At 39.0% G+C, this 25766-nt stretch overlaps 1 protein-coding gene across 1 annotated transcript; it reads right to left on the bottom strand.

Annotated features, from left to right (window-relative positions):
* Positions 1 to 792: 792 nt before the first annotated feature.
* Positions 793 to 24239, bottom strand: LOC111334459 (intermembrane lipid transfer protein Vps13D). Its single transcript, XM_022940199.2, has 23 exons — positions 23670 to 24239; positions 20546 to 20678; positions 17750 to 17802; positions 17551 to 17611; positions 17224 to 17271; positions 16724 to 16870; positions 16216 to 16341; positions 15497 to 15656; positions 15142 to 15203; positions 14749 to 14859; positions 13167 to 13286; positions 12533 to 12640; positions 11756 to 11848; positions 10403 to 10489; positions 9844 to 9903; positions 8880 to 9008; positions 7652 to 7976; positions 6725 to 6801; positions 5658 to 5825; positions 4851 to 5027; positions 3682 to 3929; positions 3062 to 3228; positions 793 to 2901 (listed from the first exon to the last, which is right to left on the bottom strand). Exons 1-23 carry the CDS (start codon positions 23786 to 23788, stop codon positions 2723 to 2725), a joined length of 2958 nt encoding a protein of 985 aa, XP_022795934.2. The 5' UTR covers positions 23789 to 24239; the 3' UTR covers positions 793 to 2722.
* Positions 24240 to 25766: the final 1527 nt, after the last annotated feature.

Genomic DNA, 25766 nt, shown 5'->3' on the forward strand with positions numbered 1-25766 from the left:
AACTCTGTAGTTGTAATCAGACCGTTGGCTGTAATCAGACACCTATAGTCGGACAGTTAACGTAGCCGATCGGCTAAATCCACCAATCCACCAACTTGATTACAATAACCATAGCTACAACCACTTTCCTACAGGCTGGGGAATTTCCATCGTGGAGGAATTTTTTACTTCAGACGATGTCTCGATCGTATAAATTTTTCCCATTGTCAATTTTGAGTTATTTCCTCAGTTTCTTTTGTTTGTTTTTTGTTTTTTCTTTCGGAAATTGACAGCTATAATTAATTAGTAAAAGGACTTCATGTCGCCCAATTCTGTCTGAAATCATACTCGTAATTATCAAATCGGATTCTTGTTGCGTGGTCGTCCATGTTTCGTTTACCCTTTCATATATATTTTTCCCATTGTCAATTTTGACTTATTTCCTCAGTTTCTTTTGTTTGTTTTCTTTTTTTCGGAAATGATAATAGCTATGATTACTTAGTAATAGGACTTTATGACGCCTAATTCCGTCTGTAATCATACTCGTAATAATCAAATCGGACTCTTGCTGCGTGGTCGTTCTGTTTCGTTCACCCTTTCACTCCCCAAATCTTGTTAGTAATTTTCCTATCTATCTGCAGTACATTTCTAATGATGTTCGATCAGAACATTTGATATAGGATCAACTAACAATCCCCTAATTGATATTTTTCTCTATTCTCGTCACTTTAACCACTTGTAGGATTACAGACCGTATTGGACTCCACTCCACTCCCGTTACCATTACTAATAGATGAGTAGTGGACAGACAGATAATATAAAATAATTCATTTTATTCAGAAAATAACACACTCATTGGAACCCCTACAAATTAATGGACCACCCATTACTCTTTATTCTCAAACACTCCTTCACAACGATTTCCGTTCAGTGGCTAAGTCACGGAATATACCATATACCAAATGAAGAAACTTTATCGGTGGAAAAAGGCGAGGGAAAAGTATCAACCATGAACGATACAACAAAACGGGATGGGGTTAAACTACGTTGACCTCTCAATCCCAAGGTCACAATAATGGGGGAGATTTAGCACCGTGTTTATCTAAGACGGGAACGGCAAGAGTGACCCAGTGACTACGATTTTCCCGCCATTTTTTCACGTTTGCCGGTTGCGCTTTGCTGTCTCTACGTGAAAGTTACCTGTTTCGCGTTTGCCGTTTATGTAAGTTTTCTTCACCTTTTCTCTCACAGAGTGGAGGAAAATTGCCCGAAAAAGTGCGCTAAAACTATTCCCTGTCAGTCATATAAGGGCGCCTTTAAATTCACCCTAATGTGAGCTCACACGAAGCTGAACAGCAAGGTTCACGCTATTACGTGGAAAATGAAAGGCCAAGTTGACATTTGCCGTTTCACGTAAACGCAGCGCTAAATCTCTCCAATAACAGGCTATTTCCGAGAATTTCAAAACCTCTTCCGTTAAGATCGATTCGTCACTTAACACAATATCAACGTAATTGATTTTTCCCCACTCGCATCGATCCGATCGGTCACATCGTTTATGCTATTTACTTTCTATTAGATGTTTCAATTGTTTGTTGTCCTTCTTTTTAAATATAGTTTTAAGTTTTTTAATTCTTTATGCAAGCATTATGCTGGTCGCTTTTCCTATAGAAATCCCAAATACGAATAATATAATATTCAATCTACTTATTCATCAATTTACCTCATATTTGAAATTATTATTTGATTTCAACGTATTTAGCAAACAAAAATACTTTTTGCTATTCAAAATCCTTGAAAAGCAAATATATAGCTTATTTTATCTCCCAAGTGTATTGCGATACACCTGACTGCATTATTTTCGGAAAAGACGTCTCAGAAATTGAAAAAAAAAATTCGTCTGTTTACAAATACTTTAGAGATTTTCAATTATTTATGGAACCACGGGGGAAGCCTGCCGTTCACTCTAAAACTTATATCAGAATATCTTTCTTTCATGTGTAATAAGGACTATCATTAATATAATTTTAATCATCTTAATCTTCAAAATCATCATCATCGTCATTATCATTACCGTCGTGTCGTGCCACGTCGTGTCATCGTCTTCCTTGACGTCATGTCGTCGCTGACGTCATCTTCATCATAATTATTACCATAATTGCAATCATCATCATCATCATTATTTTTACAATTCTTGTTATTAACATCATCAGTATCATTGTTATTATCAGTGCCCTACAGGTTGTATTTACAGTCTTACGTGTCTGTAATTCCCCCCCCCCCAAAAAAATATCTTTTCTTCAAAAATGCATAAAGCACTGTCAAGAACCAAAACCCGTAGAGCCAATATCCCTCCCTACAAAATAAATACAGTATTCAACTTATCCCATGTTCTCTGCCGTAACATATACTTACACACAAACAAATGAGTATTAAACGTGTTCAAAAAAAAAAAGTCCTCTTAATTTGATGCTAAAGCAGATAGTAATGGCCAAAGAAAATGTGATGTGCAAAGCCTATACCCAAGACTTCCTCATAAGACTGGCAAGGCCAGTCTCACAACGAGCAAGAATTAGACGATTCCTTCATTATATGGATTCTTCTGTAACAAAATACCAAATCGAGATTGTTCCCGGGAAGCAATCAGTTATTCCATATGCGCGTGCAATTGAAGAAAATCGAACCAAAACGTCAGGTGCGACAAAAACAAACTTCCTGATCATGCACGACCAGCTTCAACTTGCTATCTCCACTCAGCCTCCTCGCTCGATCTCTTGGCCTCGTTTATGACGTTCGCTGCATTTTGTGCAATCTTAACAGTGCCACATCTCACCAGGGGATTGTCAGCAGGATTAGGGGAGGGGAGAGAGAGGCGTTTTCCGCCCGCTAGTCTCATCAGTAATTCCAGATAATGTTCTTCGTCTGAAAGAAAACACCGCAACTGTGAGTGAAGTTCTTACCCGTAAGAACATGTTAGAGTCCTCTTGAAGTTAACCCTTTACACTAGAAGACCCACCTCGTAGTTCTCCACTTCTAAATCAGATTTGTGAGATATTTATTCACCTATCAGTTGATGACATACCTTGATCTCTGTGCCTGGCTTTGTACAAGTTGACAAGTTCAAATGAAAGCAACACGTTATCAGCCGCTGGTAATCCAACCTTCATGATGTACACACGCTGATTCGTTACCAAGGCATTCAGTTTGTCTGTGGGATCCTGGTAACGCAGCCTCAAGCAGCTAATAAATCTGTTGAAGAGAGAGGCAAGTGGTGAAATGGTGAAACAGACAAAGGTCACAGAATCTTATAGGTTTCCCAAGGTGCAAAGATATGGCTACGTAACGAGAAAGGTGTTACAGAGGAAGGAACAGGTATTTTTTGTTCATAAAATCGATAACTAAAAGGAGACATTCCACGACGTAAACAGTTAGCTCTTCGTAAATTTTTTTCCCGCGCGTTGAAAATATTTGAAGGACAATAAACATTAAGCCTCCATTTGGCGCGAAAATATGCTCGTATATTTGTCCTCGAAGCTTACAGTCTTCCTCGGGCTTCGCTCTTGGTAAAACTGTTCTCATCTCGGAACAGATAATGTCCGCGGAATAACATCCACGTATATTTTCGCACCAAATGGTGGCTATTGTTTAAATAAATTTTTTTTCTTTTTATTTTCTGGTGCCTAAGATTATTTCTCGTCTTACTTTTGTTTCTTATCAACTTCGCCAGACAAGCTAGCTGTCAGCCTCTCCAGGAACTCTTGTCCTTTTAGTTTTCTGTGGACATCTTTCGGGACCATGTCCCACCCTTCCACTGACTGAATGCAGGACAAGCTGCTCTCCTCACTTTCGGAAGAATCATGGTCCTCGTTGTATTCTATCGGTATCAGTCTCTTCGCTGCCGACAGTCTCTTTGGAGTATCTGGCGTCGAGGCTGCCGATGAATTAGAGGCCTAAACCAAATGCATAGAAAAAGAAAGAATGACGTTTTAAAACTGCTTCATCACCCTATTATATAACACATAGCTAGTTTTCAGTAAAAACAGTTGGGTGCTGGTCTGAAGAAATCTTGAAGCGATGATGCATTAATTACGGGACAAGGCGGCATATCATTCGTTTCTGGTAACATAGAAGTAAGTTTCCTACCAATCTGAGAGCAAGACAGCCAACGAACGTCAGGGCAAGTAGGGAGGGGAAGGCAGTTCCAGTTCCAGGACTTTTTATTTAGGGAGTCTATATTTAGATTCAGAAAGACATTTTATTTTCGCGGCATTTCTTTTCCGCCCGCCTCTCCCTTCATTTCTGTTACAAATCACACGTCATTATCCATAATTTATTTCAGAAAGCAGAGACAAGCACGTGTTTATGCGAACGCTGATAAATACTTCTGCTTTGTAAGAAGAAGCAATGGAACGTTTCATTAAAAGAACAACATCAACCAGCCAATTGATTGGTATCATGCGATCCCGTCGCAGCAAGAACTTTGGTGTTAGACGAGTGGTCAAATTAAACACCCATGGGTCTGGTGAGGGAGTGGGGGCGCGGACCCTCCAACGGGATCAACCACTCGACGCAGACGTGTTTCCGAACCAAACAGAAAAGTATCTTCCTTCTCAGGCTCGAAGGACGGTCGCAATCTACTAAACATCAAAATGAAGAGTTTTTCCGCTAAAGCTCGTCGTCTTTCGTTACCATTTCCTTTCACCAACTCAAACGCTGACCATTATAAAATCTCATTGGTCCTGAAAACTAGCATCAAACACGCCGCGTCATTCTCTGAACCAGGCCCTAACTTGCTACCGTTCATGACCAAACACCAGAACGAGACAACACTCGTGAGAACAAGTGTAAATCATAAATAATGAACAAGTTACCTGTGATTTTCCTTGACCCGTATCTTTTGAAGGACTATAAAGATAGCTTGTTAACGTCCCAACAACACCACCTATAGATCTCATCGATGAAATGGAGCGGCTCCCGGATGATGTGCTACTTAAAGTCGGACTGTTTGATTGTGACTGGGTGATGGCCGCTGTCCATGAATCCGCGAACTGCAGAGTAAACGTGAAGCATTATGAGACAACAGAAACGAGACTGAAATCTACGATAACAAAGTGGCGAGATATTTCGTCATTTTGCGCAAGTGTTGACGGGTAATGCTACTGTAAATTTAAATTCTGGGATTGCGAATATTTTGCTTAACTTGCCATGTGATTGGTGAAAACTCAGCCCTCCATATCAGTAAGATGCAAACAAACTGAACACTATCAAAATAAGCCGTAAAGTCACAGCTTAAAAGGAGTTTTGCTGCTGTTTACCACGCTTTTTCTCCTCTTTGGATGAATGAGAAAACGTAAACGAGAAACTGAAACGAATGTGCCACAACATGGCAAGCCTAAGTAATCGTGTGAACCATCGCTTCTGTATACAGTAAAGACAACAATATTTCACTGGTTGTTATCCGACATGTTGCCAAGTTTTCCAAACAATCTACTGGTTTTTATTTGGCGTCTGGTTGATTCATAGAGTGGCGCGTGTTTTCTGGACCACTCATGGAGTAGGGTAAAACAAAACCAAAGGGACCTTTCGACACCCAAAATTAAAATTGTTCTTAGAGCGTTAAAGAAACGTCAAGTAAAACACGTTGTACTTGTACACCGTTGTACAGCTATAACTCGTACCTTATAGTAGGATTCAGCCAGTCCACCTCTCACTTGTCTGACGAAGCCAAAGTAGTCACCAGTCTCCTTAAGCTCGGCCAGTCCATCAGAAATATCGCCTTGCAAGCTGGAGAGGTTACCAAGGAGATGGAGCGAACCAAGAAGAGAGGTGGATTGACGACCAATCTCCTGAAATAAGGGACAGAGCTGGTTTCCTTTCATGACCTCTGAAGCACGTCTCTCGCGGACTTGGACCAATGCCATCCCCAATAAAATGATACATGTCCATTGCCATCCCAACCCCCTCTACCCCCTCCCCTCCCCTCCCCCATCAACATTTCGCCCATTTTCCTTAACAGTGTTTCACTATCCACTCACAATTCTACGTGAAGAGAGGCAGGATATTACAAGATGTTAGGATCCTTAACGAAAGTAAAACATAAGTGTGCTTTGGACATTCCAAATCATGCGTACACAAGACAACTTATCTCTCCTTAATATATTTCTTAATTCTTAACCCAATTTTTCATGCTGAAATAATGTAATAATAAAAGGAAAACTTTAACAATATTGGACAACTAGGATATTGCTGCAGACCGCAAGACATTTATCTTATTAACCAAGCGCGAGGGCCGCACTGGGAGAATATCGGCCCGAGGTCTTGACAGTACGGACCAAGCGCAGCGAGGTCCGCACAAAAAAGACCGAGGGCCGATATTCTTCCAGTACGGTCCCGAGGAAGCTTGGTTAATAAGAGATTTATTATACGACTGAAGTTCAAAGGGACACAAGTGCGGTATCATTCGGGACCATTCGGGACAGTGCCCGGTCCAATACTGAGAGAATATTGACCGGCAATAGAGCATTTTGATTGGTTGACTTTAGTTATTGGCCCTCTGACTGCCCGAGTCGTGTAATAAATTCCCTTATTCCCTTGCTTATGTTAATTTGATTGTTTGTTCTTATTTCTATTTTAATACTCCAGGAGAGGGAGGCACCTTAAGCTTTACTATCTTGTATCGCTGAAGTCGCAATCTGTGTTATCGAACACTGCACTGATCATAAGATTATCGCGAAAATTAACCCACCTTCAAATAATGTCTCCTGATGTCTCGACCGAAAGCAACAACCGTCTTGTAAGTTATACCCGTCCGTAAAAATTCTCCTGTAGAAAATGAGAAACGAAAGAGTTGACTGAATTGGTTCGTCGATTGTAAATCGCAAGATGAACTATTCAAATTTCAGTTCCATTCTTAACCGTGTTCATGTACATGTGATGTGGCTTCTTGAACCCTCTAACTCCTACGAGTGACCGACTTCTAATTTTTCATTGGTGCACCACCCTTGATTCAAATGCAAAGTTCACGAGAACAACAGAAATGATCCCTAATTTAAGAAGCTTCTGATTGTCAAGATTTTTGGAGGATATGATTCCTAACTTTTGGGTATAAGGAGTCAATTTCAAGAATTTCAAAGGGGCACATCTTAATTAAATCAGTAAGATACGTCTCATTAGATTCTTCCAACAGAACTCCAGGAGTGAACTTCCACCATGCACGAAAATTTTCCGTGTTCAAAAAAGAAATTGACTTAGCGAAAAGAATCTATATTTTGTAGTCTGAATGATGGAACCATTTCATTGAAATCTGTACAAAAGGGGGAATATCACAAGGTCGGTAAAGGATTAGAATTTTCTTTTTCTACACTGAAAGTAAATCACACATGACAGATACCATAAGCACTCCACAATAAAAATTCTCAAGAGTGACTGGCATCTAATTCCTCTTTACAGTATTACCCCTAAATTACATATAAAGGTTACAAGAATGAATGAAATGATCACCAACTAAAGAAGCTCTTGATTGTTAAACAAATTCTCCTTATCCGCACCTTAGGAAATGTAGAGAGAACAGTATGGAGAATATGCATATTGCTGTTAGGATGTAAAAGGGTGAAAGATCTATGCTAGAGTACTCAGTGTTCTTGTTCTCAATATGAAATGAAATGTTATTTACCAAACTGCATGCTGGCATTCTCCATCAATGGTGGAAAACCGGCAGGAATCTCTAGCGATGTTTTCAAACTCTGAAGATCATCCGAAAGCTCACCGGCCGGATTACAAGTCACCACAACTCGAAAAGGTTCCACATGTAGCTTTTCGAAATAAAATGGCGTTGCCGCGAGAGTAGTGGGCGGATTTCCGTTGGAGTTTTCTTGCTCTGTTTTTATGTCCTCGCCCCATAACTGAGTCTTGTCTTTGATGCCAGCAAATTTCAGAAGTTTCAGGATGAGTTTCTCTTGGAAAGTGACTGTTGAGTCGCCCACTTCCAAATGAAGTTTCTGTTGCAAGGAGAAAACGTGTAAACATCGTAATTCCTCCAATAAGCGCCCACGCTCTTATGAGCGTCTTCCCCGAATGAATGCCCACACCCTAAGCCATAATGTCAGACAAACGCCCCTCTAGAATACGCCCACTCCCCATCCCAGGGCCCGCGGAGTGGATTTTCAAGTGAGGGGGGCTAATGCGAACGCGTTAGCGTGAGCCAACAAGGGGGTGGGCATGCTACCCAGGGAAAATTTGAAATTAAAGTCTTCTGAAATGGCTAGAGATGGATCTAAAACTGCCAAAAGTGAAGTTAATTTTTAATTCTTATAAAACAACGAGTAACAAACTGGCCTTCACGTTTGACCAAATTGAAATGAATAGACTAACTTCTAAGTAAAAAAAAAAAAAAAAAAAATAGTTTAATCTTAATAGTTTAAAATATTTAATCAGCCAAAAAAGTGAGGGGGCGCTAAAGCCCCCCCCAGCCCCACCCCCCTCATTCATCCTCCTCCCTCACTTTCCTATTCAGAAGGAATACATGTTTTATATCGCCACTCTATATCTATCCTTTTAAGCTTCAACTACAACAGAATCTGTACAGGAGAATACTAAGCACCCCCTCGATTAAGCGCCCTCCTTTCACTATGCTCCCCTCCCTTTCACCGAAATTTTAAATATACGCCCGAGCGCTTATTTAAAATTTGGAGGAAATACTGTAAGTATACATTTCCCCGAAATTAGGAAATATAAAAAGAACTATAGAGAAATTACAAAAGCTATCCAAGTTTTAGCCGTCAGGATATTGAAATTCGAGTTTGATTTCAACCCATAGTTCACAAAAATCTACGACGCAAATTGCTGAGCTAATTAGGAGATTCAGTTATCACAGCATGTCATGTAAACATCTCCAGACGTACCTTAACTACTACTCTCTCCTCTGTATTCTTCGCATCCTGCAGGAGTGAAAACCTCAGAAGAGATTTGGAACTGATGCCGTTGGACCGCTCTTGTTGAAAAGCAATAATTTTATCTGCACAATCCTCTACCTGTTGACAATTACAATTATGGGTCAATGAGAAATAATAATACTTGTAGTCACTAAAACCAAAGAAGTAACAGAAGCCGTTCAGAACTTAGAGAGACCAAGGGATATTCCACAAAGATAAAAAGAAAGCATAGTAAATTTATACTGATGGTCGAAAACGGGAGAAAACGTGAATAACCCAACACATTCTCTACACCTTTTACATCCTAACATCGGTATCTAAATTTTCTTTACTCTTCTCTATACATTTCCTATGGTAGTGACGGGGAGAATTCATTTCACAATCAAGAGCTTCTAAGTGAATGATTGTAGATGCTCGTCACTCTTAGGGAAATGAGGGAGTAGTATAGACCGTCTCACAGGCAACTCCTGCGCGGCCTGGGTCCCGGCCTGGTCTACTTACACGGCATGAATAAATTAGTACTCACTCGACCCAGGCCGCGCAGGAATTGTCCGTGAGACAGTCTATATTACTTAAGGGTTAGTAAGGTACTTCTCCCCGAGGCTTTCGCAGAATTCTGTAAGGTCAAGCTATTTTATGGTTCATTTATTAAAAAATGACTGAAGTAAGAAAAATTAAAAGTCTGGTGCGCCCTGTTAGAACCTTAAGATAAGTACCATGACAAGGTCCTTTACACCCTTTCACCAGTACGCATATTCTCCATATTGTTCTCTATACATTTCTATAGGTGTTGACAAGGAGAATTTGTTTAACAATCAAGGGCTTCTTTAGCTGTTGATCATTTGCTTTTTCCTCGTGACCTTAATGTTTGATTCAGGGGTGATATTGTAAGGAGAAATTAGATGCTGGTCACTCTAAGGGACAACAGGCTTACCTCAAGGTCTTTAACACTCAGTTCCACTGTTACATGGTGATGATCCCGGTTAAAATCGATCTAGAAGATGTAAACAGAGACAAGAAAAAAGAGTGTTATATCCTCTGACACAACAACCGAGTTCTTCAAAAAGCCCGCACACATAGGTTATGGTAAAATCAAAGATGACGTTCTTTTTTTTTTCACTTCAGAATCACGTATTACGTTTCAATAAAATAGCAGAGTCGAGTCCAAAGACGCGCATTTTCAAGAGCTAAAAACTTTTCAATGGGAAATTTTCCAAACAGTTCTCTGAATCTACAACATATTGGTGGCATATCAGACATAGAAATGAGGACTCTTCGATTTCAGCTTTGAGTTTCCTCACTGAGTTTTTTCGAAATTCCTCTCGTTTGACTAAAACTACTGCGAAAAAAACATGTAATTTCAAAGAGAGCATTTTCATCTGAAGATACAATACGTAATCAGGGTTTGTTTTTCGTCAGGTAAACAGACAATTAGAGAAACTAACAAAATAAAATCAACTCTTTCGATAGACATTGAGAAGAAGTGTGTTTACCCGTATGTCATCTACGCTGACATTCAGAAGGTCTTCGCACACTTCTCTTTCTAAAGAAACTATTAATCCTCTGAGACTTACGAAAACCTGGAAATTAAGAAACAATGTAAAGGTAAAGTCTGTTTACGAGCCTAGTGGCGCATTAGGCCGGTGCTTAACTCCGGTTTCTGTAGCATGAAGCGACTGGGAGTATTTCTACTCCCCCCTGGATAGGATGCCAGTCCATCGCAGGGTTAAATTGCCGGTACCCATTTAAACACCTGGGTGAAGAGAGGCACTGTGAGAGTAAAGTGTCTTGCCTAAGAACACAACACAATGTCCAAGCTGGGGCTCGAACCCGGACCACTCGATCCGGAGTCGAGCGCACCAACCATGAGGCCACCGCAACTCCACAAGAAACAACGTACCAACGAACAATAGCATCGAGGGGTGAAAAAAGAACACTAGGGACCTTAACCAGTCAGGGCGTTAACGCCGAAGACATTGATTATAAAATGAATTTCTAATTTCGGTTAGAATTTCGCCAATGGCTGGTTGTGTTTATCGTCACTTACAGCATAACACTTCAATTTCAGCATATCATATGTGAACAGCGCTGAGCTCCAAATAGAAACTTCAATATTCTGCTGATGGGGTTTCCGTTCTCACATCACGCAAATTTTCGTGATTTCTCGTTGTTGTTTTGCAGAAGGACGGCTTTAAAACGCACGTGCTGAACTAAAAACCATCCGCCTGAACGCGCTCAAAAACGCGACTCGAAAAGCTGTGAAATTCACCAATTGCTTCATCAATTTTTGTAATTTGCTTGGGAGAATCAGTTGCTTTACTCGACAATTTCTCTCGCTGACCTGTTTATTGTAAGACGGGCGGAAAGTAAAAGAGGATGTCAAATAGTACATTACTTCGAGGAGTTTTAAGCCTAATGGACTGAAAGACGAATTCGTCGAAATTGGCGAACTTCATTTCGCCCTTTTTCGCTTATAGATCATTTCCGAGACCAAACTCGTGGAGCAAAAACAGAAAAGAACAGTTATAACCATTCTCAAACCGTCTCAAAATCTGAATAATTATCAATTCATTAATTTATTAATCTGCGAGTAGTCCCCCATCAGTAGTGTTGCAGGAAACGCGTTTCTCCGCCCGCAGGAAGACTGGAGACGAGTCTGGGAGAGGTTTGCCGGGAGTCTGACGCCAATCATGAGTACCAGACTCCTTGCAGACCTCTCGCAGACTCAGGTTGCTCAAGGCCTCCCATTTTCCAGCGGGCGAAGAAATGCTCGTGCCGAGAGCGCAAATAATGATCGTTTACCCACAGCCTATTATCAATTCATCACCAGTGAACCATAAAGATACCTGTCTTGACGAAGATTGTTCTTCTCTCTTGTTGTTCTTTAACAACCCAATCAAATCGTGCATTCGCCTCAGATCTAAAAGGCTGATATACTCCTACCGGAAAAAAAAAACAAAAAGAAGTGAAAAAAAAAATCGATAAAATCTATACCAAAAAAGAAAACGAAGAGAATGAAGGTATCTCTAGGGTGAACAAGCCGACAGAAAAAATTGAGGAAATTTTGCAGGTACTCCAAATTTAGGAATATTTGGAAACAAAGCCAGACCACAACACCGGGAGCTACGATCCCTACTCTTTTCGATTAAGTGTCTGGATTCTCTATCGTCCCTGCTAATCAGTACAAAGAAGATGCAGAAGACGGGCCTACGGTTTATCATCCTTATGCGAGAAGACAAGAGCGTCTAACCACTTGCAGATGTCACAGCAAAGGCAGGCACATCCCTCTCAATTATTTTAGGACCCTGAGAGTTGGTCCGGTTTAGGGCTCGAACCCTCTACAAACGGGGCTAACCAGGCGATCCATCACACATGACACTTTGCTAACGTATCCCTCAACAGTGATGAACGAGGGTGCCGCAGTTTTGTTGTTGTTGTTGTTGTTCCTTTGTTTGTTGGTTTGCTTCATTTTTCAGTCTTTTTGTTTCTCATTTTCAAAAGCGGTATCGGATCGCATCAAGTTTGGAACATACTTTCCGTTCACCATTTTATTCTATTTTCTGTTAAGCCTCTATGTCCCTTACATCATAGTTTTACCACAGCAAGAAAATCGCTACTCTTACCTCGTGAAGTTTCTGAAATACAGGAACAGAGTCAGGTCTAAGAACAACAGAGCAGTTCTGATCCGATGTTATTCTTGCTACTTTAGAGTGGCCTACAGAATCACTTCCCTGCTCAGAAGAAAAAAAAAATCACTTTTTCACCTGTTTTCTAGTCAACTTGAAAATGAGAGAGAGATTACCAATTATAGGATAAGGCACTTATAAACTGAAGTCAAAACACGACAATTTTCGTCCCCTCTCCCTCCCGCCCGGGTCACGTTTTACACATTTTTACTCTCAATAACATGATAAGTAAATACAAAACAAAAAACAAAACTGTATTTCACAACATTTGTATCAGGGTTTTTGCCCAACTCCTCGTTTAACGCTTTCCCTACCTCACTATGGCCAGTCAGAAAAGAGGAAAAAACCTTAAGTGCCGATAACAACGCAAAGTAAAAATCACCAAAAGCGCGGGAAAACACGGACGACCAAGTTGTTGTTGATTCTGCATCTGATTGGTGGAGAGAGTGTCACGAGTTTTTTGTACTAATCGGAGAGCGAAGTAAAACTAATGAACCTCGGATTACTTTCGACACTCAACTGAAAGTTGTTCTATCATGAACAATCACTAGAAAACGTTTAAATTACTCACAATAAAGGAACACTCCCAAGGCTTTGAGATCCACTCATTTCCAATGACGGCATGTGGATCTTTTTTCCCCTCTGAGCTCGGAACATGTGCTTGTATTCCCACTGAAGCTCCATACTGAGTCTGGAAGGACAAGTGCATGTAATTCAATCTGCAGTTTATCATGTCGTAATAACTACCGAGTTCAAAGACATTTATGAAGAGATAAAAGCAATAATGATATTGATACTGATACTAATATTGATACATGTATAAATGATAGAGCAATTTTAAATGAGTGGTGAAAGTTCAAGAGCCTTAAGATCCAGGATTAGAGAACACCTTAACCCAACATTGTATAAAATACAATCATGATTTTGACCTTGAGGACGTCAAGATCATTGACCGCTGTTCCCAATGGTCGAAAATATTATTTTTAGAAGCGTGGCATTCAATTTGTGAACCGAATGCCATTAATGATCACGTTTACATTCCTGACATTTACAAGGCCCTTGGCAATCCCAAGTGACGTTTCTGCGGCTCTTTTTAAAGCACTCATTTGCTTTCGTAGCCATTTTATTGCCGAAGAAGGTTATAGTATTTTAATCGAAACTTCCTCACACAAAGTTTTTTTAGTCAGTGACAACAAAAAAATTATTTCATTTTGGATTTGCTTGGTTATTTTCATTTTGTTAAGTCTGTTTCAGAAAAACGCGTGTCACTTTCTGAACCAATCAGATTCAAAACTTGAACCAAACGCCACTTGGTCACCCAGGTCTTCCCGCGCTTCAGGCAGTTTACTTGTTTATATTTCGAATTCTGATTGGCTCCTGGTGATATTTTCCTCGCTATGATTGGCTGTTGTGATTGCTTTGGTTTTGGTTTTACGACACTCGATCTAAAAGTGCTTTGATAATTTTTAACAGGGGCAATATTAATAATAATTATTATTATTGTAATAATAACAATAATAATGTAATTTACTTTTATAAGTATAATTTCTATGCACGTTTTTTTTTTTAATTCTTTCAATACGAACTAGTAGTTGCTTTCGCGATTTTTAGATGTAGGTCGTATTTGTTATCAAAGTTAGTTTGGGTCTGATACGAGTCTGATCCTAGAGAACCGAATTTAATAGATGTATTCCGTGTCAACTAATTTGGAAATGTACGAGAGGGAAATCCATTATCCACGCGACGTTATTGTAATGTTTCAAGTTCTGAAATAAAGTTACTATTATTAATATAAATAAATAATAATAATAATAATAATAATAATAATAACATTAAAAAATTAACAATTCGTGACTAGTGGATGTCCGACGTGGGAAAAGTTTCAGATTGAAAAAGAAAATGAATCTCTAATTGAAAGAACTTTTAATCTTTTTCTCCAGCCACGTTATTAGTGTAATATCTACACATGCTTCCAATCTCATATCGAACAGAAAATGGACTTTACCTCGTTAATGTCAGGAATAATGGTACTATCTCGCTGAAAATCGCCAGCAATTAATATAAGCCAGTGATGGTGAACTCCTAGCAAACTGCCAATCAGCAGTGGTATATATATTTAAGGCCAACCAAAGAAAATTGCTTGGAAATCTTACTTTCTTGTTTCTCTGAAGAAGGGAGAGATTGAAAGACGCCGTGATGTTGACTGCTTCATCCCCATCTTGAAAGCAGACTGAAACTTTAGAATCCTCTGACTTGATATTGACCTGAAGAAGAAAAGAAAGAGAAATTGCACCATTGTCATGGAATGAAGTTTCATACGTTCGTTAACCTACACGAATGTTTCCTCGTCCGCTGGGAGATTGAGGCGAGTCGAGGAGAAGTTTACCGGAGGCCTAGCACTAAGAATGAATCGCCGACTCGCGTTGCTTTTAACTTGATACTTTTTCGCGGGCGATAAAAAGCAAGTGCCAATTGAGGGCTTTACATTCATGTTGGACGCAACGGAAAAAAGGTTTCGATGAAATTAAAAAGTTCCATGAGCTTACCTCTAATGACTTGTCAGGACTGATGTCTGTTTCATCACGGCCCTCTGATTCAGATGACAAAGCTGAAACGGAGTGCAAAGGAAATAGCTTAGAAAATATAAGCGTGGACGTTGATGCCATATCACGCCGAGACGCGAAAAAAGATTTGTAATCCAGTTTTTCAGATGGTATTGAAACGTATGCGACTTTGGTCTTACCTGGTGCTGTATGAAAGACAGATTTTTTGGGGTTTTTTTTTTTATTTGTAATCTAGTAGTATGATCAATACCGTTAAGTACATGTAGATTCGTGAAGACTTGAAGTACATTGTACAGTCCCACTAATTTAAAAAATGTAACAGTTATTTCTTTGTTACCTTCTTTCAGCTGATAAATCCAGGAGTAGAAATAAATCACTAGAGAATTTACTCTGCAAGGACTGACAAATATCTGCAATCCATTAAAGTTCATTGTGACCTGTGATGGACCTGATTTGTAAAATGTACCCAGAAAATCCACAAGTGGCATCTTAAGGATCTGAAATGTAATAAAATTCAGAACATTTACGGAGATTTGATTTGACCAGAAATGCAATTAAGGTGAGTGTCATTTAACATCTAATGATATTGGGGTCTGGGTGACAATGACCTTGCTAGTTCAAGTCAATTTAGTTTAAAAAGTTACTCATTTGATAAATGAAACGGTACCAAAATTACTTCTACGCTTAAAACGCCAAAGGCTTGATCTACATGTGTGATATCAAGATGGTGATTTGAGTCAAGAGACAGTAGACAAGGTCCAGGCAAACAAGTTTAAGAGGTGCAGTATATTTGAAGCTTTATGGAGGAAACAGGTCACCTCAGGTAAGTGAGACAAGTATATCAAGTTCTAGACAGGAAACAAGTCAGGTCAGGCACGTTTGACTAAAATAAGCAGTTCTGGATGAAAAACAGGTTTGGTCAGGTCAGACAGGTTTGACAGGTTTGTTACCTAGTGTAAGAGCCATTCGACCAAAAAGACAGGCCAGTTCAAATCACTGCCCACAGGAGCATGTCAAATCATATGACTGATCAAAACTCATGTAGATGTATTTTACCTTTTCTCTCCTGGCCTGTACAAGCCCTGGATCATATGGTCCACAGCAGTATGTTATTTCTCTCATTTTTACACATAGCGAGGTGGCCTCATTTGATGGTATCAACAGCCCATCCAAGACATCAGCCTGATAAAAGATATCCATGCAAGTAAATTGTACATTGCATGTTACGAGAACTGAAAAGCTATACACCGAATCGAAATATGGCATCGAATTTTAACTGCCATTGTTCTGGACTTACTAGCCTCTCACACATGTGATAATCCTTTTGTGTTTTCCACATGAAGACGAGGCTAGCAAGTCCAGAACAATGGTATCTCAAATTGGATGCCATATTTCAATTTGGTGTATTGAGAGCCTGTTCACCACCCCCCCCCCCCCCACTGAGAATAAGAGGTAGCATGAACACGTTCAACTCTTAATCAAAACGTCGTAGTTCAACCTTGGCTTCTTTTGTTCTACATAAGTGCTTCGCTCACACCATCACCGCATGCAAAAAGCAGATTACCTCGAACAGTGCAACATAGGCACCTCCTCTGTGCACATGCAGTCTACTTCCAATCTGTACATCAGTAGCATGCAGTAATGTAAAGGATGGTGGTACAGTCTCGCTGGAATTGCGAAGGTCACTGCTAATCAGGTCCCTTGGGGAATGCTATCAATCAAAAATAAAGGGTAAAACATTGACAGTATAAGCACAGCCATAGACATGACAAAAACAATTATTGCTAAAACTACTCAAAACTTTTTCTTAACTGTAAAGAAGATCTTCTAAAGATCAATTCAGAACAATAGTAAATCTAACCTTTAAATTGCTACTCATTTACTACTCATTTGCATTAAGGAATCATTAAACCCAAATATTACACAGACAACTATTAAAATAGTATAGGCATATTGTATGCATTACATAATTATTTTAATTTAAGTTATTTTGACATTAGTGAACAAGCTGTAATTATAAAACATTCATGTAATTGTATGATATCATCATTAATAAAACCTCACCATCTTCCAATGAAGAATAAAAGAAGTGTAAACATCTGTTGTTGTATCCTTCAAACAAAAAAATTAAATAAATTTAAATTTGAAAAATTCACTCCAACGAAGGGCTAAAGCTCGAAACATCAGCTTTTATAACCATAACGGTGGCCAATTTACCATTTTAACTTTGTTGATATAATTAAATTTGAAAAATTCAGGATCATGTCACAGAAGGTCCTTCACACTACATTAAATTCAAGACTACGCTGTCCAGAAGTGTCATTAAGGGTACTCCTACTGCAGTATTTTAATAAAGATCATTAAAAACTATGAACTAGCATTTGAACAAACCTCTGCATCAGTAAATATTTCTCTGTGTAAATCCTTTATGTAAAACAGAAATGTGATATCCCTATGAGAAACAAAAATCAACAAATTTACTTCGATCAACAAACTTTTGGAACCTTTAATTAGGGTAATGAGTACATGTCATTACAACATTTTCTTCACATAAATTTTTTACACAGCTAGGTCTAAAATTCCACCCTACCTAACTTTCAGAAAGTTCCATTCAATTTTCTTAAATGATATATCTTCAATTGTCTGTGGAATAAAAAAAAAACAACTATTTCAATGAATCTAATCTGTGCTTATATAAGATGGCTTAGAACTACAAAAAGCAACAAAAGTAATGGAGACACTAAACTGAAAACACAGCTTTCATTAACAAGAACAGTTTTATTTTCTCTCTTTGAATGGAACTTGAGATAATCATGATAATGATGATGAAAAAGCATTTTTTTTTTCAAGGGAAGGGAACAGGTGAAAGAATGAGTGGGCCAGTATGGTTTTGTGTCTCAACCCTATTGTTAAGTATGGCTGATTATATTTCACAGACTCTGTTGGAAATAATTATGTCACAGACTCTGTTTGCAATAAATGAGACAACAAAATAAATTCTAGGAATTTCCCAATTAGTGCTTCAAACCACTTTTAATGCCAACAGAAGGGCGAACCCCCCACTAAAGAAACAATAGTGGGGGCCTGGGTATACCCACAAGGTCCTGGGACCTCGATCTTATGGTCCCATGATGCTTCAGTGGCTTTTTTACACCATAGAATTAATGGGCAAAAGAGAGACCCCATAGATAGGAGGAAGAAGGGTGGGAAACTCATTTCTCACTTCATCTGTTCATATAATCCAAATTATAACTTCAGGCTGCTTCACAACTCTAGTATAATTCTCATTCATTGCTACTTTAAAAAAAAAAATGCCTTCAGGCTCAATGACATAGCTCAGTGCACACATCTAATGTTCATAATCAACAGTTCAGAATAAAGGTGCAAAAAAAAAGATGTGAAGGTGTAGTCTGATCGTCCGGGTGAGTGTAGTCCTGAGAAGGACTGTTGTCGGTGGCAGTGACTGACGTTTCGACAACCTGTGCGGAAGTCATCATCAGAGTCAAGTGAGTGATTGTTGTCAGTAGAATGTTCTTATTCCAGTTCGTGTGAAATGATCGGTCGGTTTTGCCGTGATGTTATTGGCTGTAAGACTCAAGTGACGTAAGTCGTTCGTGATTGGTCTGTTTCGGTCTGTCGGTAAAGCTAGGTTGTTCTTTTTCGGTCGTTTGTGATGTTTATGTCGTGAATGAGTCGTTTGTATGGGGCGGGTAGTTGTTGACATCTGTTTAGGGGAGTCTGTTCTAAGTTAGTAAACCAGCTTTCCAGAGTCAGTCGTTGAAAATAGTCAGTGCTGTAGGTTAGGCATTGCGCAGAGTCCCAGTCAATGTTGTGGTTGGTAAGTCGATGGTGTTCAGCAATGTGATTGCTGACATCACCTTTCCTCGTCGCCCGTCTGTGTTCAGTCAGTCTTGTTGTGAGGTTTCTGCCAGTCTCACCGATGTAGGAGGCTTGGCAGTCGGAACAATTGATCTTATAAATCGTTCCCTGTCTGTTCCTCGGTTCGTCTTTGTCTTTAACGTTGGTTAGTAACTGACGTAGTGTGGTGATGGGTCTGTGGTGATGGGTCACCACACTACGTCAGTTACTAACCAACGTTAAAGACAAAGACGAACCGAGGAACAGACAGGGAACGATTTATAAGATCAATTGTTCCGACTGCCAAGCCTCCTACATCGGTGAGACTGGCAGAAACCTCACAACAAGACTGACTGAACACAGACGGGCGACGAGGAAAGGTGATGTCAGCAATCACATTGCTGAACACCATCGACTTACCAACCACAACATTGACTGGGACTCTGCGCAATGCCTAACCTACAGCACTGACTATTTTCAACGACTGACTCTGGAAAGCTGGTTTACTAACTTAGAACAGACTCCCCTAAACAGATGTCAACAACTACCCGCCCCATACAAACGACTCATTCACGACATAAACATCACAAACGACCGAAAAAGAACAACCTAGCTTTACCGACAGACCGAAACAGACCAATCATGAACGACTTACGTCACTTGAGTCTTACAGCCAATAACATCACGGCAAAACCGACCGATCATTTCACACGAACTGGAATAAGAACATTCTACTGACAACAATCACTCACTTGACTCTGATGATGACTTCCGCACAGGTTGTCGAAACGTCAGTCACTGCCACCGACAACAGTCCTTCTCAGGACTACACTCACCCGGACGATCAGACTACACCTTCACATGTTACCCCCGGGTTCAAACCATTTACTGCAAAAAAAAAGATGTTACTATTCTTTATTCCAAACCAGTTGACTCTTCATGAACCCTTCTCCTAATTGCTAAACACATCTCTACTCACAGAATGCTACTACACTTACAGCTATTCCATGCACTAAGAATCAGGACTCAACTTAGACAAACATTTTCTAAACTTCCCTGGGCAGATTTCAGTTTTAGGTCATTTCTGGTCACTCTCACACATCAATTCATGTATTGTAATATCCAAGTTAAACTTGTCAAGGTTACCCCATTGGGGGGCCATGAGTATTCACTCTTGCTCAAAGTAGAGGTGCAATGACACATTTTGTTCTTCTAAAAATTCTCCTGTTCAAAGTTCAAATCTTGACCAGTTGGTACTGGAAGCAATGAGGTGACCATAATTGCAGAACTTCAAAGTCTGTCTAAGAAAGCAGCACAAAGCTGTATTTTCACTAAATAAAAGCTATTTGTAGTTTGGATTTATTGTCAAAATTATTTCAAACTAGATTTTTTTTCATCATGTTGTGGAGGTTATGCTGATCTACAAGTAGCGGAAAGAAGTTAAATTAACTACAACTGTTGTGTAAAATCTTTTTTACCTCAGTGTAATTCATGTAAAACTACATATAAATGAAAAAATATTTCATACCAATCCTGAGTTATCTTTCCAATGTATTCTTATGCCTTGAACTGATAAAAATCCAAACTCTTTGATGGAGATTTTCACATCTTTGAGTCCAAACCACCACACGAGTATGAATGACAAAACACGATTCAGAAACCTGTTATGAAGGAAAAATAATCTTAAGTCAGCCTTCCAGCATATTCCAGTATAAATTTGTAAAAAATACTGTCAACTCTTAAATGAGATATAAATAAGTGTATCAATTTGGGGTTTGTACGGTGCACATTAACACAGTAACTTTCTTCTGATACAATTTCAACTGGAAATGTTTAGAAAAAGGGTGAAGAGCGTACTCTCTGAATCAAAGCACGGCCAACAAATTGAATATCTCAACAGTGCTATTGGTCTGTTAAGACAATTTGGTTTTATCAATTAAGTTGATAATGTCAGTTGATCATAGCAGAGAGTTTCTGAGGAGTTGCAGGTGTATTTCTTAGCAGAATACAGCTGCCATGAGTGACTAGCTTTAATTTGTCTTTAGGAATCTTGAATGTATCATTTGCTTTTTCCACAGCTTTTAGTAGCACGATACTCTGGGTTTCTGAGATGTCAGCCTTCAGTCACTCACTGATTCTTCAAAGAGATATGGGAAAAAGGTTCACCAGTAGATTTGTTAACGAAGGATGATGTTATTCAGTAATTAATACAAGCATACTAGGAGAAGAAGAACTCTGAATGCTCCCAACAAAGTGGAACTTAAGATCTTTCAATAAGGGGTGACCCTAAAGCCAGAACAGCAGAAAATGACACCAAATCCTAAAGCATGGCACAGCAGAAAATTACCCCTAATCCTAAAACACAGAATGGCAGAAAATGATCCCAAATTCTAAAACATGGAACGGCAGAAAATTACCCCAAATTTTAAAACATGGAATGGATGTCAGGGCATGTTGAAAACTAACTTGACGTACCATATTTCAATAACCAATTTGTAACATATGTTTCCTGGTCACGTCTGTATTGATTTATGAAACAATAATATCTCATAGGCTCGTAAACGTGAGAACATCACAAGAACGTTTTCAAGCTTCTCAAAATATAATGATGTTCAGCCCCAGCTCCAAACTTAGACTAGCATGAAAGAAAGCCCTTGTTATGACCGCTTCAATACGAGCATTTCTTCGTCCACAAATAAGTCTTAGGCTTCGAGTAACACTAGGTGAAGAGAGGTTTGCATGGGGTCAAGCGCGTGGGAATTTCTCATGGCGTGAAAAGACAAAAGAAAGTTAGGAGAAGGAAACCATCAAGAAGAATTTAAAGAATTTATTTGTGACCAGGTGTCCAAAACACCACCATCCTACTATGAAATTTACGGCTTACATATCAGCGGAAGAAATAAACTTTCTGGACAAAAAGATGCTATTTCACCAATTTGTTTAGCGGATTTCTTATGTTCCTCAGCAAATTGCAAATCATCAACTCTATGGTGTTTAAATTGCCCTTCCTGAAAGGGAAATGTAATTCTTTGTCTTTTCACACCATAAGAAATTCCCACACACAACCCCCTGCAAATCTCTCTTCACCTGGTGTTACTCAAGGCCCAAAACTTATTCGTGGATGAAGAAATGCTCGTATTGAAGGGCTCGTAATGAGGGCTTGCTCTCACGCTAGTCTAAGTTTGGGGCTGGGGCTGAATGTCGTTATATTTTGAGAAGCCTGAAAACGTTCCTGTGATGTTCTCACATTTACATCTGGGATCATTTTCCGCCCCTCCATGTTTTAGGATTTGCAGTCATTTTCCGCTGTTCCATGTTTTAGAATTTGGAGTCATTTTCTGCCATTCCGTGTTTTAGGATTTGGGGTCATTTTCCGCCATTCCACCATTCCGGCTTTTAGGGTCACACTTCAATAAGCACTTTGGATACTCCACCAATGACCTATATAATAGGAAACTACAGCAGGCTAGGCCTCACTGGACAGCCAAGTCACTGTTTGTAGTCTGAGAACATACACATAACTTTGACCATCCAAAGTAGTAATACAGGTATCACTACCATGTGGTTAACATTTTGCAGACGAAGAAATTCTTGCTTAATAGGCATAGTCTTTGAGCCACAGCACTCATCTGAGAAAGTCAAGTTGACAACTTGATACAAATGTATGTTCCCTGGACTCTCTGCCCCATCCATATTGCAGCTTAGTAAATATGCAAATCTAAGAATAACCTTCACAAATTCTCTTACGTATGTATGTAAAATAAAGGCAGATATTCAGAACATGTGAAAGATTCTTTCAAATATCAAAACTGAGAAAAGAGACATAGAGATGGACATAAAGACATCAAGGTTCAGTTCCAAATGGTATTATGTTACATTCAGAATTCTATGATCAAATAAAAATTACAACAAATTATAATAATGTACCAAATTTTGATACATTAAACTTTCTGGTAGTAGCAATTCTCGATTAAATTTGAGGAAATTGCAAACAGGAAACAATCTGCTGTTGAAATCTTTAATCTCATAATTATTTAAAACAAACTGTAGGTGCAAAGTAAATTTACTTTAGAAAAAAATAAATGTAATTCGTTTTCTATACTTAGTTCACGTATCTGTGAAACAGAAAAACAACAGGGCGGTGTTTACGCTGTAACAGTACTGTACGGTTAAAAGAATAATATTAAGGGGAGTAAGTTTCTAAAGAAACTGTGGTGCTGCGACGGTGGTGGTAACAAAGTGATTTGGTTTTATCAACCGTGTTGATAGTGTAAATTGGCCACCGTAATGGATTTCAAAGCTGTCGTTTCGAACGTTAGCCCGTCGTCAGAGCCACTGGACATAACCGTGCAAATCTCGACCCTTGGACATCGTACCGCGCCGTACTATTGTGCATGGATTACATGGCACGAAACTACCAAACTCGAAATTCTTCATCAAAATATACATACCCTTCATTAGTGAGTAAATTCGAAATATGTACAAATTTAGAACCTACTTTAAAACCTTAAGTTTAAATTTGCAAAAAGAGGAGTTATGATACATATAAGTGAGCTTCTACCTTCAATCAGGGCCGGAAGATTTGATGAATTTCACAATACATAGAACGCAAGCGAAATTGTGAATGAACATTGAATTCACCAATAACTTACCAAGTGCTAACACGAACCCATAAGTAATATATCCTCAAGTATATGTTTATGACCAAAAATGCCAGGCCAGTGATGCCAGAAAAAACGCCATTTGTAGATGTGGTGATGGTTCTCAACATGCTTGCTAATCCGTAGACGATAATTCCAGTTTCGATAATTTCAACTTTTGCAAACGTCTATCTAATTTGCGTCGGTTAAGTGGCTGTGTTATTCTTCTGATGTTGATATCAGCCTCTTCACCACTGACAGCTTCAGGTTGGACTGCTCAGTCGAATGTTTCTTGGCGGAACCAGTTCTTAGAAATGATGTAATTTGCTGATAGACGCCATTGTTTTGCAAATAAAATTCATCTTTGACCTTCAAACATCACGTGTCAATTGGAGCATCACACCACTTCTAGTATTTCATTCCGTTAAGTCAGGACAAGGTCTTAAAAAGACGCTCATTAATTTTTTTTTTGGTTATGTCGTACTTTCGTTCATGTAACCAAAGTACAAAATCAACGATCAGTTTCAAGATGACAAATAAAAAATGAAATGTTTAAATTTCAGTTCAGACAAGTTCAAAACATCCGTTCAAATCCTTTCCTTTTTCTTGGTCATGTAGACTTAAACAATCTGTCTTTTAGTGGAGAAGACCGCTGATTGACACCGTGAAACTCAGTAATTTGGTAATAACCGAGTTGAAATTGTAAATTGGCCACCGTAAACGGGGTTAAAAAGCTAACGTTTCGAGCGTCAGCCCTTCGTCAGAGAGAATGGAGGAATTACAAACTAATGACCAACCCGGCACTTTTAAATGCGCTCGCACACGATGCAAAACTTGTCCTTTCATTCACAACGCTGAAAAAATATCGGGACCCAAACTATCCATGATAGAGATCACTGATCACTTCACATGCACCTCAGCCAACGTCATCTATTGCATAATTTGCACTTATTGCAAAAAGTTATACATCGGCGAAACAGGAAGACGACTAGGTGACCGATTCCGAAAACACCTTCGCGACGTAGAAAGGAATGACAAGGGCGCATCAAAACCAGTCGCTAGACACTTCAATCTAACTAATATACCTAATCATTCTAAGCAACATGATGGCAATCTGCGGTCTTTCCTTACATTTAAGTCATTTAGGTAGCTCGGAAAGCCGCAAAACTTTTGAAAAAAAATTATCTTTTAAATCGGCACCGTTAATCCCACAGGGATCAACGAACGCTTTTCATTCTACTAATTTATTCGTGTTTTTTTCGTCGCCATGTTCCCACCAATAACGTAGCTCCACTTTCTGCATATAAACCCACACACATTCCTCCATTCGCTCTGACAAAGGGCTAACGTTCGAAACGTCAGCTTTTTAACTCTATACGGTGGCCAATTTACAATTTCAACTCAGTTGATATTACCAAATTACCTTGTTACCTTGTTACTTGACTACCAGTGTGGAGTGTGAATGCAACTTTTGTACATAGTTTATTTTATCCCTAGCTTATTCCCTCTTAGTCTTATTGATTCCTATTTATTTCCTACATATGCATCATGATTCCTATATGATTTTATAGTTCCTTTTTATTACCATTATTATCATTATTGTCTAGCTTGTTATATATATTATTTTAACCTGGCACGTTCACGTTAAAACGAGTTATACTCAATTGTGAAATGTGGATAAATAAATTACTTACTTACTACGACCCCCACCGACGCAGCACCACAGTTTCTTTAGAAACTTTACCCCATTGACGTATGATGCACGATCCTTCGCAGTAGATAGTGCTATTCATGCAATAGCGAAAATCAGACCTGAAAAAAATCAGGCCTTTTTTTTCAGGTCTGATTTTCGCTATTGCATAAATAGCGCTATCTACTGCGAAGGATCGTGCATCATACGTATTTAATACCGCAGTTCAAAATATATGAACTTCATCATTCATTGTATTTACCCCCTTTATTCGCTGTGAAACTCAGTTTGTCTGTGTTATTTACTTCAATCCTTTCCTTTAGATTCTCAGTCATTTTTTGTTTTTAGATAGTTTATTAGAATATCGAACATTGCAGTCCGTAGACTGAATTGCGTTACAATTACTAAGAACTAGGAAT

This window comes from Stylophora pistillata, chromosome 12, assembly GCF_964205215.1.
Source record: "Stylophora pistillata chromosome 12, jaStyPist1.2, whole genome shotgun sequence".
Lineage (NCBI taxonomy): Eukaryota > Metazoa > Cnidaria > Anthozoa > Scleractinia > Pocilloporidae > Stylophora > Stylophora pistillata.